The sequence below is a fragment of the Lygodium microphyllum genome, chromosome 17 (genome assembly GCF_053477565.2).
Source record: "Lygodium microphyllum isolate KBCC chromosome 17, Lygodium_microphyllum_v1.1.10, whole genome shotgun sequence".
In the NCBI taxonomy this organism is placed as follows: Eukaryota; Viridiplantae; Streptophyta; class Polypodiopsida; order Schizaeales; family Lygodiaceae; genus Lygodium; species Lygodium microphyllum.
Window position 1 is genome coordinate 52,129,497 of NC_141151.1, and position 14,632 is coordinate 52,144,128.

Here is a 14,632-nt window from a genome sequence, read left to right on the forward strand (position 1 = left end):
TTAGTATTATTAGCCTATATATATATATATATATATATATATAATTTTACATACATACATACATATATACATATAAAAGGCAAACTTGGTGACTTCCATGTGATATACAATGTACGTTATAGGGCACATATGCATAGAATCTTGCTATTAAATCATTTTGAAATTGTGCAATTTGTTGGATCTTCTTAAAAGAACTCTCCATTTACATAATCAACAATAGAAGACAACGCTCACATTGTAATTTAAAAAGAACCATGTAGCTATTCATAGCAAAAATGCATACTAGCTTGTACACAATGCAACCAACACCTCGTTGCTTTTTTTAAGAAACCAAGATTGATCGCTTTTTATAATCATGTTTATACGTGTGGCTAAATGGCAAAAAACAAGCATGTTTATAAGGGTGTTTGTTTATGCCGTTACCCACATGCAATCTCAACACAATTGTAAGTGTGGTCTATAAATGTGCATATAACATGACTAAGATGCACTTGTTAGTTGTTATGTTTAATTCATAAAATGTGTATATTACTCGTCAACATACATTTTCCCTTGTAATATTCATTAATTATGTGTGTTCATGTCTTCTCTAGGACAGAAGCTAGGTCAAGAATTTGCATACTTAAGATGTTGAAGTAGAATATTCCTTACAATTCTAATGCTCATATTAAACCTTGTTAGTGAGCGTCTAGATGAGCACATGGTAAACATGTTTTTCTTCTTTCCTAGTTCACAAAGTTCTCAAGAGAAATAGAAATTGTGTAGCATTATGCATGCTCCAAAACCCTTCTTCATAGAGCAAGACTTTGGGGTTAAGCTTTGGGATACATCCCCTTATGAAATGCCAATTTGGCCACCACAAAATAGTAAACTACTTCAAGGTGACTTGCACATTTGCATGCATTTCCAAATGCCAAATGTATGAAATGCATACATTTATCAACATTTGTATTCGTAAACTAGCATTTGCAAACTATCATTTTAATTTGGTAAACTAAATCCAAAACTGCAAATATGTTTTGATATGGAACAAAGTATTATTTACAAGATACCAACAAGATACCAACAAAAATTCTCTACAAAAATGCTTAAACAACAAAAGTTCTCAATATGTTTGATATGCTTGCATGTCATCTATGAACAAAGAGTTATAGCAACTTTTGTTATACGTCTAAATGTCATGTTCTGTCTCTATTTGGTTTACACCTTGTAATCCTTGCAAGTATCATGTATTGAAGCCCTCCCTGAATGTGCTTTCACTATCTTGACCTTTATTTCATGATTCTTTGACCTTAGGTTCATGCACTTTTCTCACAATAATATGTTTGCACGCTAACTAAACTCTAGAATAGCATTGTATTCAAGAGTAACATAGGCTATGGCAAGATAAGATTTGGACTAGCTTTCAAAGATGAATTATTGCTGTGAGGAGGAAATTTTTGTTGAGAAGATAGCAGTTGGTACACATTCATGGCAACAAGGCATGACATACTCTGGGAGTAATATTGATGCAGCATGTGTCTTGAAAGAAGACACAGACACGTAACATTTCTATTCTCACCACCCACCAACCGGTCCAACAGCCACTTAATTGCCAAACATGGCAAGCACCCTTTGATAGCCAGTGCCTTCTTAGTCGATACAAATTGAGTTTTTATGATTTCGTTCCTAGACTTGGCACCCCATCAAAGAAGAAAAGTCTGATGAATATTTCTTTTTGGACTGATCAGTGTTTTCTTCATAGCTCGAAGAAATGATAACTACAACCATGAATTTTGGGGAAGGATTTTTCCTTCTCACACAATTTTGAGAAGGCTTTTTGAAACTTGAACAAGCTCTAGGATGAAGCAAACCTATCTTTTCCCAAATCTACTCGTGAGAAGATACCATTAAGAACAACAAAATGGGTGCCACATACATGCAGGAAGACAAAGTAGTACCTGTCCTCAAAACAGCAACCACACTGAAAGACTAGGAGACCCAAGGCTTAGGAAATATTGTAGCAGCTCTACTACTGCCAATCAGTCTCCCTCCTTGACTACAGCATTGGTCAACCAACATGGAACTTGAGATCCTCTAGAAACTTTGGACATCAAAAACTTCCAGCTCTCTGTGCAGTCATCATTTCCAATTGTCTTCACTTCAATACATGCAGAAGCCCTCTGTTCATCTGAATTCACTCTCACATTCACAATTTCATAGCTCTTACAGAGGATCAGTGCTTTGAACCTGAAAGTACCGAAGAATGAGTTAAACAAGGCCCATATTCTGTGTAGCAGGCCCATATTCTGTGTAACATCAACCTAAACAAAGCACTTGACTGCTTTACCTGGATCTGAACTTCATGGAAAAATGACCAAAATGATATAGGTCTGTTGGAAATCCAAAGTAGCAGGAGAGAGATCCTCCATCCAGAGTTCCTTCAGCATTTGCAAAATTATACATGACCTGAAAACATGCAAGGCTCAAAGTCTGGTACAAACTGGGAAAAACAGTCCTTCGTGGTCTTCCAGAAGTGTGGTTCTTTAACAAACTTTCTAGCCAAGCATTACGACTGAAAACAAGAAATCATAGACACAATGGAAATAATTTTCCCAGATTCACATACCTGCAAGAAAGAAGATTGAATCAGAACACCTCAGAAGCATCAACTCACTGTTGCAAAATGACAGCCAGCTATGGAGGAGAGAAAAGAGAGACAATGAGAGCATGCTGAAGCAAAAGAGTAGAGTGTACTTGCTGAACTCTAAGAGTGGTGACACAACTTATAACTTTAGTTGTGTTCACACTAAGAACTGAAAAAGAACTAAAGACTAAAACATTGGGCACTGCCCATAGAATTGGCAAATTCTAACACCCCCCTACAATGCCAATGTGGTAAAGGATAGGAATGATCAATCACCAAAGAGTAGCAAGTTTAAGGACTCGCGAAAAGCCTCAAACTTCTCATGAGGTAGTGCCTTGGTGAAAATGTCTGCAACATTTTCCTGTGTAGGAACATACATCAAGCTGATCTCTCCTACATAGCATCTCTCTCTGGCATAATGGTAATGCACCTCAATATGTTTTGTGCGAGTATGAAACGCAGGATTTCGTGCCACTGCAATAGCACTATGACTGTCAGAAAGAATGGGTCTAGGACCCTCCAATGGTAAATGTAGATCAGCCAACAATCTGCGCAACCATACACATTCCACTGTCGCCGTGGAAGCTGTCCTCTACTCAGCCTCACAGGACGAGGTAGCCCCTATAGGTTGTTTCTTGCTTAGCCATGAAATGCATGAACGGCCCAAAAAGAAATAGTGTCCACTAGTAGACTGCCTAGTGTCTGCATCACCAACCCAATCTGAATCACTCAAGGCCTGTAATTGCAAGTCCCCCCCCCCGAGAAAGAATAATGCATGTGGCTGAGTACCTTACACAAAAATACAAAACCCTGCAAAAGAGATCAAAATTTGCAAGCATAGATGTGAGCAGGGAGAAGCTCCAAAAGACAAAACAGAAAATAAATAAAAGAAAGAAAAGCTAAGTGGAGACAGTCACAGTAGTCTGCTATGGTTTTCTAGGAGGAAGACCATGGGCCTTGATATGACACTCCTCATTCACATGGCCCGACCTCCGGCAATGTGTGCAAAACCTATTTTTCTTAGGAATTTGCTGCCCAAGTTGTCGTGTTTCTTTGTTTCTGTCGAAGGAAGTGGTATCACCCTTATTTTGGCTTGCCTTCGCATCTTGTGAGTTCTTGCCACTGCTGGTTTTGCCTCCCAAAGAAGAGACAACCAACCCTTGCCCCTCTGAATGGATGTGTGTGGAGGACTTCTTGTGGACTTCATCACGCAACCTCGCGTAACGCAGCACTAACACTCCCAACTCGTAGAAGGTCAGCAATCTAGATAGTGAGATAATGTGATGGATAAAATAGAAGTATTTGTCGGATAGCTTGTTTATGAAGAATGTGACTTGATCATCATTTGGCTTTAGGGAGCCAGTAGTAGCAAACTCGGCGAGTAAAACACCGATATTCAACTTGACTTTCAAATCATCCCCTTCCTTAATGGAAAACTCCTGAAGCTCAAAATCGAGATTGATACGTCAAGTACGATCGTAAGCCGCATAGTAATCAATGAGATGACTCCAATGCTCAAATGTGAGGGAAAAATGCTGTAATTGAGAGTGGAACTCAGAAAGTAACCCCTGCATTAGCTCAACATTGGTTGTGGCATTGTGGCCTCTCCATTCATGGATGTGGTCTGGGTGAGCTAATCTAGGATCTCGGTACCAACGACAAGGTCCCAAAGTCCTTGAGATTTGAGCACTTGTTGCATGAATTTCAACCAAGTGGTGAAATTTGATCCATTAAAACGAGTCTTATGTGTGAAGACATTCTTGGTCGTTGCAACATGAGTGGTAGTACTAGGAGATGGACAAGGTGTGTAATGGGGCTAGAGTGGATAGGGAGGATAGGGAGATGGAGTGGAGTACACTTGGGAAGTAATCCGAAAGTGCCCACTATGCATACGAGAAGTGTGTATAGCAAATCCAAATATGGACGAGGGCAGATTGGGTATGAACATGGTAACCACCTACGGAGCCCATGGTAGAGGGATAGAGACATGGGGAGCAATGGATGAAAATCCCTGTGTAGGAGTGACCCAAGGGATGTGTGACGACAGTCCATAAGTAGACAATGGGTATCCTTGCATCAGAAAGGTCATGTGGGCGGTTTGTGAGTGTTTAAGGGTAGTGAGGGGAATGCCCATCACAGCCGTCCCAAAATGGAAGGATGGGGTAAAGTGGGGATAGGTGGAAGGTACAGTGTTAAAGGGTGGCATTCTCCCTAACCATGCACCAACAGGTGGAGTGAATGGAGGCTAGGTAGATGGTGGGATGGAGAAAGAGAACATGTTTTTTTGAAAGTAAAATGTGGCTAATTATATTACTCAAAAAAACTGATTACAACGGAGTGCTCATGCTCAACAGACTAGCTGGAGCTTATCCAAAGTCACAAATACATCATGTATACAAGCCTCTCAAGGTGGTTTGGGGGGAATAGGGGCAAGAAGCCATGGAGAGGGGGTGTATCGCCATCTGGGGCTGCCTACATCCATCACAAAGAACAACTCCTGGCCGCCCCAAGTGCGCATGAAATGACAACGGAGCTCCTGACAGAGCCTTGGACTCGCCCTGCACCTAATCCCATCGGCTACGAAGGGAGTGGATGATGTAGGTCCAGAGCTCTGCTAAGGTTGCATGTACTGAAAGTCTCTCTCCACCAAAAGCCTCTTGACACCGCACCTTTCAAATATGCCATCTAGTAAGACTCCCTATGATCTCCCATACCTCAGAGAGGTCTGCTATGCACTCTAGTACCTAGCGCATGGGTAGAGCCTCCAAACCGACCACTGCGCACGACCCAGCCTTGATAATGAATATCGTGTCTTGCATCCCGGCCTCTCCAGAGGTATCGCTGTGTCTATCTCCCTTCTCCTCAACTCCACTTCTCTCTAGCAGCCTGATACACACTGCAGCACCTCCTCGTTTGCCATCCTGTACACCTCCCGCCAAGTCTTGATGGTACGAGCTGGGCCAGCCTCCCAACCAGCCCACTGAATGTGGGGACGCTCGCCAATCTATGCCCCTTCCCGATCTTTGACTTAGGAGTTCCAGACCACCGGCTGACGGTATCTCCTCCTGGCAGCCTGGGGGGCTCTGGATTAGGGCCTTACGGAGGCCCTACCACATGCGGAGTAAGCTGCATAGAAAAGGTGATCTAGGGGGGGTGATCTGGGCTGACGTGAAAATCCATCTCAGGGACGGCCTCCATTCCCCGCCAAGTCTCGGTTTACAATCCTTAAGACCCTCCTGCAATAAGACTTTCCAGGTCTGCCCGCCTGGTGTGAGGCCACGAAACTTGCCCAAGAGGGCCATGCTCAGATACTCTGATCTAAATCCTAGGTGGACGCCCCACTCCATGCTAGAGTCCGGGTCTGTGAGAAAACCAACCGACTTTCACCAATTGATTTTTGCTCCCGCTGTAGAACAAAACACCTCAAGAGCCAGCCTCACTCTCTCCAGCATCAACTCATCGTCCTCTATGTAGAGCGTTGTGTCATCTGTATACTCTGAGTCTAACAACTCAGTCTCCTCTCTCAATGGAAGTCGAAGGCCGCGTAATCCGCTCACACGTGACCTAAGGAAGTGAGACATCGCCTCTGCAAAGAGTAGGAACAGGTATGGGGCTAGGGGACAGCCTTGTCAAACCGATCTCTCCAGGCAAAACTCCTCCCCTCGCCTTCCACCTATAAGGATCCTACTGGTGGCCAATCTGTAAATTGCGGAGACTCCGCGGATCCAAACTTGGGGAAAATCCAACCTCACCATGGTACTCTCTAGGAAATCCTGATCCACCCTATCATAAGCTTTCTCGAAATCCAAGAGTAATATGGCCAGTATTTGCCCGCTGTGCTGAGCCCACTCTGTCGCCTCAAAGAAGGTAAATACATTGTCTAAGATGCTTCTATCCTGGATAAAGCTTGTCTATGTGTCATGGATGATGTTTGGAAGCACGGGGCGTAGTCGTCTCCCAATCATCTTTGCCAGTGCCTTACAAGCCACTGACAATAAGGTGATCGGTCTCCACTGGGAAAGCTCCAACCGGTCTCCCCCTTTGGGGAGAAGACTAAAAAGGCCTACTGAAAAACTCCTTGGCATCTGTCATGAAGTGAAAATCTCCTGGAAGGCCATCATTAGGGGATCCTTCACCACTTCCCAGTAAGTAGTGAAGAAGTCCTCCCATACTGATCCTGAAGGCTGCGTATCCACTCCCCTGTGATGTGAGACTGGTGCACCTGGAAAAACTCCCTGCACATCGTGTCCCCCTTCTGCGCCCAGAAGGCTGCTAAGGTGCGGAAAGAGAACTCCGAACGCATGTTCTCTAGGCCAGCAATGGCTGCTCGCGCGCGCACCTCTTGTGCGTAGAGGATGGGATCCCCTAGTACCTCCTATAATAATCTCTGCGTGGCTGCGAGGTCCCGCCGGAGTGCTCTCTCCTCCTCCCAGCTCTGCTGCCTGGCCTGTATAGCTACCACTTGGTAGATTCTGCTCGACTCGGCTAAGACCTCTACAACCTCCTCTGTGATCTAGTCCCTCCTGTCCCACTCCCTGGTCCAAATCTACTCTATTTGTCTCATCACCTCCTCTCTCCTATAGATCAAGTCAAGGATCCGACAGGATCGTGTGTCTAGGGCAGACGCTGGGGGATCAAGTGTAAAGAGAACTAGACAATGATCGGACAGCGTGGTGCCAGCCAACTACTCAATCTGGCCTCCACGAAGGTCTCCCCACTCTCCCACATAAAACTTGTCCAACCGTTCCAGCAAGACTCCACCTAGCCGCCTATATCCCCAAGAGAAGTCCAACGAGCTCTCCCTCTTGTGGAAGGCAGGGTCTCTCTAGGCAACGCGTGCTCCAACTACCAGTAGAAAGACCTCCCATGTCTCCTGTTCCTCCCCTGCCATGCCCTGGTAGTTTCGGCCTCTGCCCTACTGGTCCTTTAAAGCCTCCAGGTTGTTGAAGTCTCCTCCAACGATCCAGGAGTCTACCTCTGGGAGTCCATCCGCGATCTCTACCCAGAACCTACTACGTGTCCTAACCTTCGTAGGGGAATAGACATTGAGGACTCCAAGGCACGAGTCCCCAATATCCAATCTGATCCATAGAACCCTCCCTGCCACTATCGTCCCATGGTCTCGTACACAAGTGGTGAGACTCCAGTAAGAAGACAAATGATAGCAAGAAAGAGAAGAGGGACAGTCAACCTAAGAAAAGCAATGTAAAAATTGAAGAGGTGAATGTAGTCACTCATGACAGTGATAGCGGGAGTGACGTACTCTTTGTCTCTTCACACTTTGGTGCACGTGCTTTACTTGCAGATACGGATGATGACATGCATATCTCGATTCTCGATTCAGGTGCTTCCTTTCATGTCACCCCTCATCATGAGTGGTTTTCCGCATATACAAGGGGTCGACATGGTATTGTCCATCTTGGGGACAACTTTGCATGTGACATTTCAGGTATTGGCAATGTGCAGTTACATTTTCAGCATGGCTCTGACTTTCCATTTCAACATGTACGGCATGTATCTCAGCTCAAGAAGAGCTTGATTGACACAGGGCAGCTAGATGATGATGGCTTTCATACCACCTTTGGTGATGGAAAATGAAAGATCTGTAAGGGATCTAGGGTTATTGCCAGAGGTTGCAAGAGTGATACTTTGTATCCACTTCATGTATCTAGTGTGCGTAACCATGTTGTTGTCATGACCAAGCAGCCAAGCGTTTCTTTGTGGCATGGTTGGTTGGGACACATGAGTCAAACAGGAATGAAAGTCCTTTCTCGTTTGGGTACTTGCCTTGTCTTCGTTATGCTGATTTTGAGCATTGTGATCATTGTATTTATGGCAAACATGCATAAAAGTCTCATAAAAAGTCTCTTTCGTTAAAATCTTCTCCTCTAAAGTTAGTACATTCAAATGTATATCAGATGCCAGGATTATTTTTAGGGGAAAAGAAATATTTTGTCACCTTTGTCGATGATACTACATGGAAGGTACGGGTTTACTCTATTCGTAGCAAGGATGAAGTGCTTGACAAGTTTAAAAATTTATTGGCATTGGCTGAAAATCAGACAGATAAGGCACTCAAGTGTCTTCGCTCTGACAATGGTGGGGAATATGTGTCCAAGGCCTTTCAAGCATTTTGTGACAGCAAAGGAATAAAAAGGGAGCTCACTACCCCTCATAATCCACCCCAAAATAGAGTTGCATAGCGTATGAATCAGACCATGCAAGATAAGGTCCGTACGATACTGTCTCATGATGCATTACTCCATGGTTTTTGGGTAGAGGCTGTTATGATAGCCGTTCACTTAATTAATCGGTCACCAAACAGGTCTTTGGGAGGGGGGAGTTTCCCAAGAACTGCGGTCGGGCAAGCCACCTTCATATAGGAGTTGAAAGTGTTTGGCTGTGAGGCTTTTATGCACATTCGTAAAGAAAACGCAGCAAACTTGAGCCAAAGTCTTGTAAATGCATTTTCCTAGGATATGGTAACGAGAGTGAAATGGAGTATAAATTGTGGAATCCCAAGAAAAGGAAAGTAGTACGCAGCAATGACGTTATCTTTAGGAAGATCGCATGCATAAACAGCCCGAAAAGACTGAGGAGGTCCGAAGGGTTGTATTCCGGGAAGAAATACCTTTTGGACAGCAAAATGTGCCCGCTATGCATCAGCAAATACCTATTGTAAATGAACCTGTAAATGTAGGAAATGATGCTGGAAATGATCAGCCAGCTATTGCCCATGAAAATGAGCCACTACATATGCCGGATCAGCCAGGACAGCAAGCTGTTAATACTGATTTGCAGGCTGAAATGCCAGGACAACATGTTGAAAATGGAAATCTGCAGGAATAGCCAGCAAACAATGACCATTGGGTTAGGAGATCGTCTAGGGCTACTAGACAACCTGACACATTTGTTCCTGGTGCAAACAATGTGGCTGATTATGTCATGTTAACAGACTATGGTGAATCATCTTGCTTCAAGGAAGCAATGGACAAACAGGACACCAAGAAATGGTATAAAGTTATGTTGTTAGAGATGGAATCTCTGTTAGCAGTCATGTTTGTCATGCCTTGTCATCTCCTGCCTGTGAGCCTCAGTCTGAGTCAGATGAGGACTTTAAGAGCTCTGACTTGTCTATCACTTGTTTTGACGGAGGAGGTAGCTCATTCTAGAGCACTCAGTTTATTGCATTTCAGTGCATTTTCTCCTCCAGTCGGGATTTTATGTGCATTTCCCGGGGCAGTTTCTGCATTCTTCAGCCTGCCTCACCTACCGGACATTGTCCACCCTTTCCGGGATTTTTCTGAGCATTCCTGGCATTTTTACCAGCATTAAATGCTGGTCGGACATATTTATGGCCTCAAATTTCAGGTCAGCCAGTTTTTGGGTTTTTTGGCTATTTATAGCCATTTCCCACTTGGCAGTCAGTTGTATTATCATCTTCCCTCCTCCTTTGGCAGGTGCACACTCCGACTTCGTCATCTTCCTCCATCTTTGGTGCTGCCATCATCATCAGCCTGTTCTGGTGCCCTCACTGACGCTCCGGGCTGCGTGCAGGGACTGATCAGTCCATTTCAGTGTATTCAGCATTCATTTCAGTCAGTGCAGATTTTCTTCCTTCATTCCCTGCTTTCTCTCTCCTCCTTTGTGTTCGTGTTCTTCTTCCGTTGCGCACTCTCACATGGTATCATCGCCTGACTGAGAGCACGGAGGACCTAACCTTGTGGAGAGATACATCACCCCTCTTCTGCTACTGTCCCCTCATCTCCAACTGCCCAGGCAGCCCCTCCAGGTGGCCATTCTTCTTGCGTTTGCTGCAAACGACTACTCCCGAGGCTGCCACGTCATCAAATGACCCCTCCTGCTTGCGTTTACCATCAGGCGGCCCCTCCTTCAGCTAGGCGACACATCATCAGGCTGCGTTTTGCAGATCTGGTGGTCATTTCCACTCCTGGTGGTTCATCTCCTACTGGCAACCCACTCCCAGGCTGTGTTTTGGTGCTTTCGGCTTCTGTTCTGGTGATCTTCATCGGATACCCTTGCGTTTTGCAGCTCCAAGTGTTTGTAGGCTATCACAGTCAGCGTTTTGGTGGTTGGTGACCAGACTGCTGGTCCTACTTCGACTTCGGCACAGTTTTCTTTGGTGTTTGGTGTTTTGCAGATTGGAAGACGTCTTCTCATCAGTTTACGGGCTTTGATGACTCAGATGACGAGCTTTTGTCTCGACACTCATCTGAACGGAGGCGTGAATTTTATCACAAGGACCGTCGTCCGGAGTCTATTCCTTTTTCTTGTCCCCCTTCTATTCATGTATCTCGGCGAACCCCTTCCAGTGGGCCGAAGATGCAGCCTTTGGTACCCCCTGTACAGGTACCCGTACTTCCTCAGCTGCCCAAAGAGGACCGGTTGGATGGCTCCAACTTTTCTCTATGGTCCTGCAAGGTGGAGTGTATCTTGGACTCCTTCGATCTTTGGGAGCTTGTTTCTGTTCCTATTCCCCGGCCTAAGGTGGATCCCGCAGATGGGACATCTATGGATCGTGCAGCATTATGGGATCGGCTCAATTCTAGAGCCAGATCTTTCCTCTTTCTGAGTTTGCAGGATTCTGTCCTTGCTCATGTTCACAGGTTGAAGACTGCAGCAGACGTGTGGAGAAAGCTCGCGTCTCTCTATCAACAGAAGACGTTTGCCCACCAGATATCTCTTGAAAAGAAGTTGCGGATGCTCGCTATTGATGATAGTCCTTCCATGAAGGACCACATCAACAGATTACAGGATATGAGGGATGAGCTTGCATCCCTCGATCGGACGATATCTTCTGAAGACATGGCTATGATTCTTTTGACTCAGCTGCCATCGCCTCAGTTTGATGTCTTCTACACCAGCCTTCTTACATCGAGGACCCGTGAGAAGCTTCTATGGGAGGAGCTATCCCCGCTTGTCTTGGAGCATGACGAGCGACTCAGAGAGGTCAGTGCTAGTGGATCCGACTCCACTAGAGCCTTTGTTGCAGGTTCGAGAGGATAGAAGAAGAAGAAGAGGTCAAAGGCTAAGAAGAAGGACAGTTCTTCAGGCTCTGACTCAGATTCAGAGCGACCGAAGTGCCCACACTATGGGAATGGGACACATCCCGAGGAGAAATGCTGGAAGAAGTACCCTCACCTTCGTCCGGGAGCGAAGGGTGGATCTACATCGGAGCCTTCTTCTACCTCTACACCCGTTGTTACCCATGAGTCAGTGTTCCTTCATATCCATGCTTTGGAGGAGGATCCTTCTTCCGTGGCTGCAGTGTCTTCTGCGCAGCCTTGGTTAGTGGACAGTGGTGCTTCGAGTCATATGACTCCCCGAGGTGATTTGTTACAGGATCTCTGTCCATCAGAGGGTTCAGTCACTGTTGGTGACATTTTATCGGTGCCTATTAGTGGTGTTGGCACATTGCCTTTGTTTACCGACCGACCTTCGAGCTCCTTTTCCCAGGCCCTACATGTTCCGGATTTGGGCCTTCCCCTCCTCTCAGTTTATGGCCTTACGAGGCTTGGCACACGAGTGATCTTCACCGAGCATGCCGTTGTTATTGAGGATTCTTTTACAAGAGCTGTCTTATCTACAGGTTGGCAGGAGAGCGGGCTTTACAGGCTCCATTCCCCTTCTTTGAAGCAGGGTCCTCCGAGGCAGTCTATTGCTACACCCGTTCCCGCTTGTGCACCTTCTATTCCATAGGTTCCTTCCCATCCCCCACCTTCTCCTCCAGTGGTTCCCTTGTACCCCCCATCCCTTTCAGAGGGGGACAATCTCGGTGATGCGGCTGTGGATTCCCTGGCCCCTAGTGTTTTAGAGGGGGATTCCCAGGATCGTGAGGAGTTCATTCAGCAGCAGTCTACATCGACGGACTTCATCGACCTTGGCATTCCTCTTGCCACCCCAGGATCCGTTTCTCCCTTGGCCTTCAGCCACATCCAGGATCTGAGAGGGGGTGTTAGCAGTCATGTTTGTCATGCCTTGTCATCTCCTGCCTGTGAGCCTCAGTCTGAGTCAGATGAGGACTTTAGGAGCTCTGACTTGTCTATCACTTGTTTTGACGGAGGAGGTAGCTCATTCTAGAGCACTCAGTTTATTGCATTTCAATGCATTTTCTCCTCCAGTCGGGATTTTATGTGCATTTCCCGGGGCAGTTTCTGCATTCTTCAACCTGCCTCACCTGCCGGACATTGTCCACCCTTTCCGGGATTTTTCTGAGCATTCCTGGCATTTTTACCAGCATTAAATGCTGGTCGGACATATTTATGGCCTCAAATTTCAGGTCGGCCAGTTTTTGGGTTTTTTGGCTATTTATAGCCATTTCCCACTTGGCAGTCAGTTGTATTATCATCTTCCCTCCTTTGGCAGGTGCATACTCCGACTTCGTCATCTTTCTCCGTCTTTGGTGCTGCCATCATCATCAGCCTGTTCTGGTGCCCTCACTGACGCTCCGGGCTGCGTGCAGGGACTGATCACTCCATTTCAATGTATTCAGCATTCATTTCAGTCAGTGCAGATTTTTTTCCTTCATTCCCTGCTTTCTCTCTCTCCTCTGTGTTCGTATTCTTTTTCCGTTGCGCACTCTCACAATCTCTTGAGAAAAATGGCACTTGGGAGTTGGTGCACTTGCCTAAGGGGCAGAAAACACTTCCATGCAAATGGGTTTACAAGATGAAGGTCACTTCTAGCAAAAAAAAAGGATTGCAAAGGGGTACAAGCAGGAGCATGGAATTAACTTTGATGAGATTTTCTCTCTCGTAGTCAAGATGACTACATTGAGAACCATTTTGGGCTTGGTTGCAGTTGAGGATATGGAGCTTATACAGATGGATGCAAAGAAAGCATTTTTACATGGTGATCTGCATGAAGACATCTATATGTAGCAACCTGAAGGGTTTGTGAAAAAAGGGAAAGAAAAGATGGTATGTAAACTCAAAAGGAGTTTGTATGGGCTGAAACAAGCACCCAGAGAATGGTATCATAAGTTTGATACATTCATGCAGTCTCAAGGCTTTCATAGAAGTCAAGTGGATCACTGCTTGTACACCAAGAAGGCAGCAGATGACAGCTTGATTACTTGGTTTTGTATGTTGATGGCATGCTGATTGTTGGCACAGATACTCATGCCTTGGATTCATTGAAGCAAAGTCTTCATGGCAACTTTGACATGAAGGACCTTGGTCATGAAAATCACATTCTTGGGATGCAAATACTCAAAGCTAGGTCGACAAGCTTACTCTATCTATCTTAGCAGGAGTATATCTCCAAGGTTTTGCAGCATTTCAATATGGAGGGGGGGAAAATAATTGGGGTTCCATTTTCTCCATATGTGAAACTCAGTGCAGAGGACAGCTCTACATCTGATGATGAAAAGGCTGAAATGGCCAAGATACCATATCCTTCAGCTATTGGCAGTTTGATGTATGCTATGGTTGCTACACGTCCTGACATTGCCTTTGTAGTGGGAATGGTTAGCAAATACATGGCAACCCCTGGCAAGAAGCATTGGAATGCAGTGAAAGGTATTATGAGATACCTCAAAGGCACAAAGGAGTTGTGCATCTGCTTTGGAAAGTAGAAGGCATTTGTTGTTGGCTTTACCCATGCAAACTATGCTGGTCATGCGGATTGCAGAAAATCCACTTCTGGGTGTGTGTTTACTTTCACAGGAGGAGCAATCTCTTGGATCTCCAGGCTACAAAAGTGTATTGCATTGCCTACTACAAAGGCAGAGTATGTGGCTACCACTGAGGCATGTAAGGAGGCTTTATGGCTTTCACGTCTGGTGGAAGAGCTTGGCATCACAGAGTTACCTGTTCTCCATTGTGATAGTCAAAGTGCTATCATGCTAGCACGGAATCTTGTCTTTCATGCAAAGACAAAGCACATACAGGTGAAGTACCACTTCATTAGAGATGTACTTGACAGCAAGAGCATTGAGCTTGTCAAAGTACATACAAATGATCATCTTGCAAACCTTCTTACGAA

At 45.4% G+C, this 14,632-nt stretch overlaps 1 protein-coding gene across 1 annotated transcript in view; it reads right to left on the bottom strand.

Moving 5' to 3' along the window:
- Window positions 1–1,265: 1,265 nt before the first annotated feature.
- Window positions 1,266–14,632, bottom strand: part of LOC148021890 (uncharacterized) — a 40,228-nt gene continuing 26,861 nt past the window's right edge. Inside the window, exons 5-6 of the mRNA XM_087697407.1 lie at window positions 2,330–2,448; window positions 1,266–2,229 (exon numbers count right to left, since the gene is read on the bottom strand). Coding sequence (XP_087553533.1) covers window positions 2,022–2,229; window positions 2,330–2,448 — 327 coding nt within the window. The 3' untranslated portion in view covers window positions 1,266–2,021. The remainder of the gene's footprint in view (window positions 2,230–2,329; window positions 2,449–14,632) is intronic.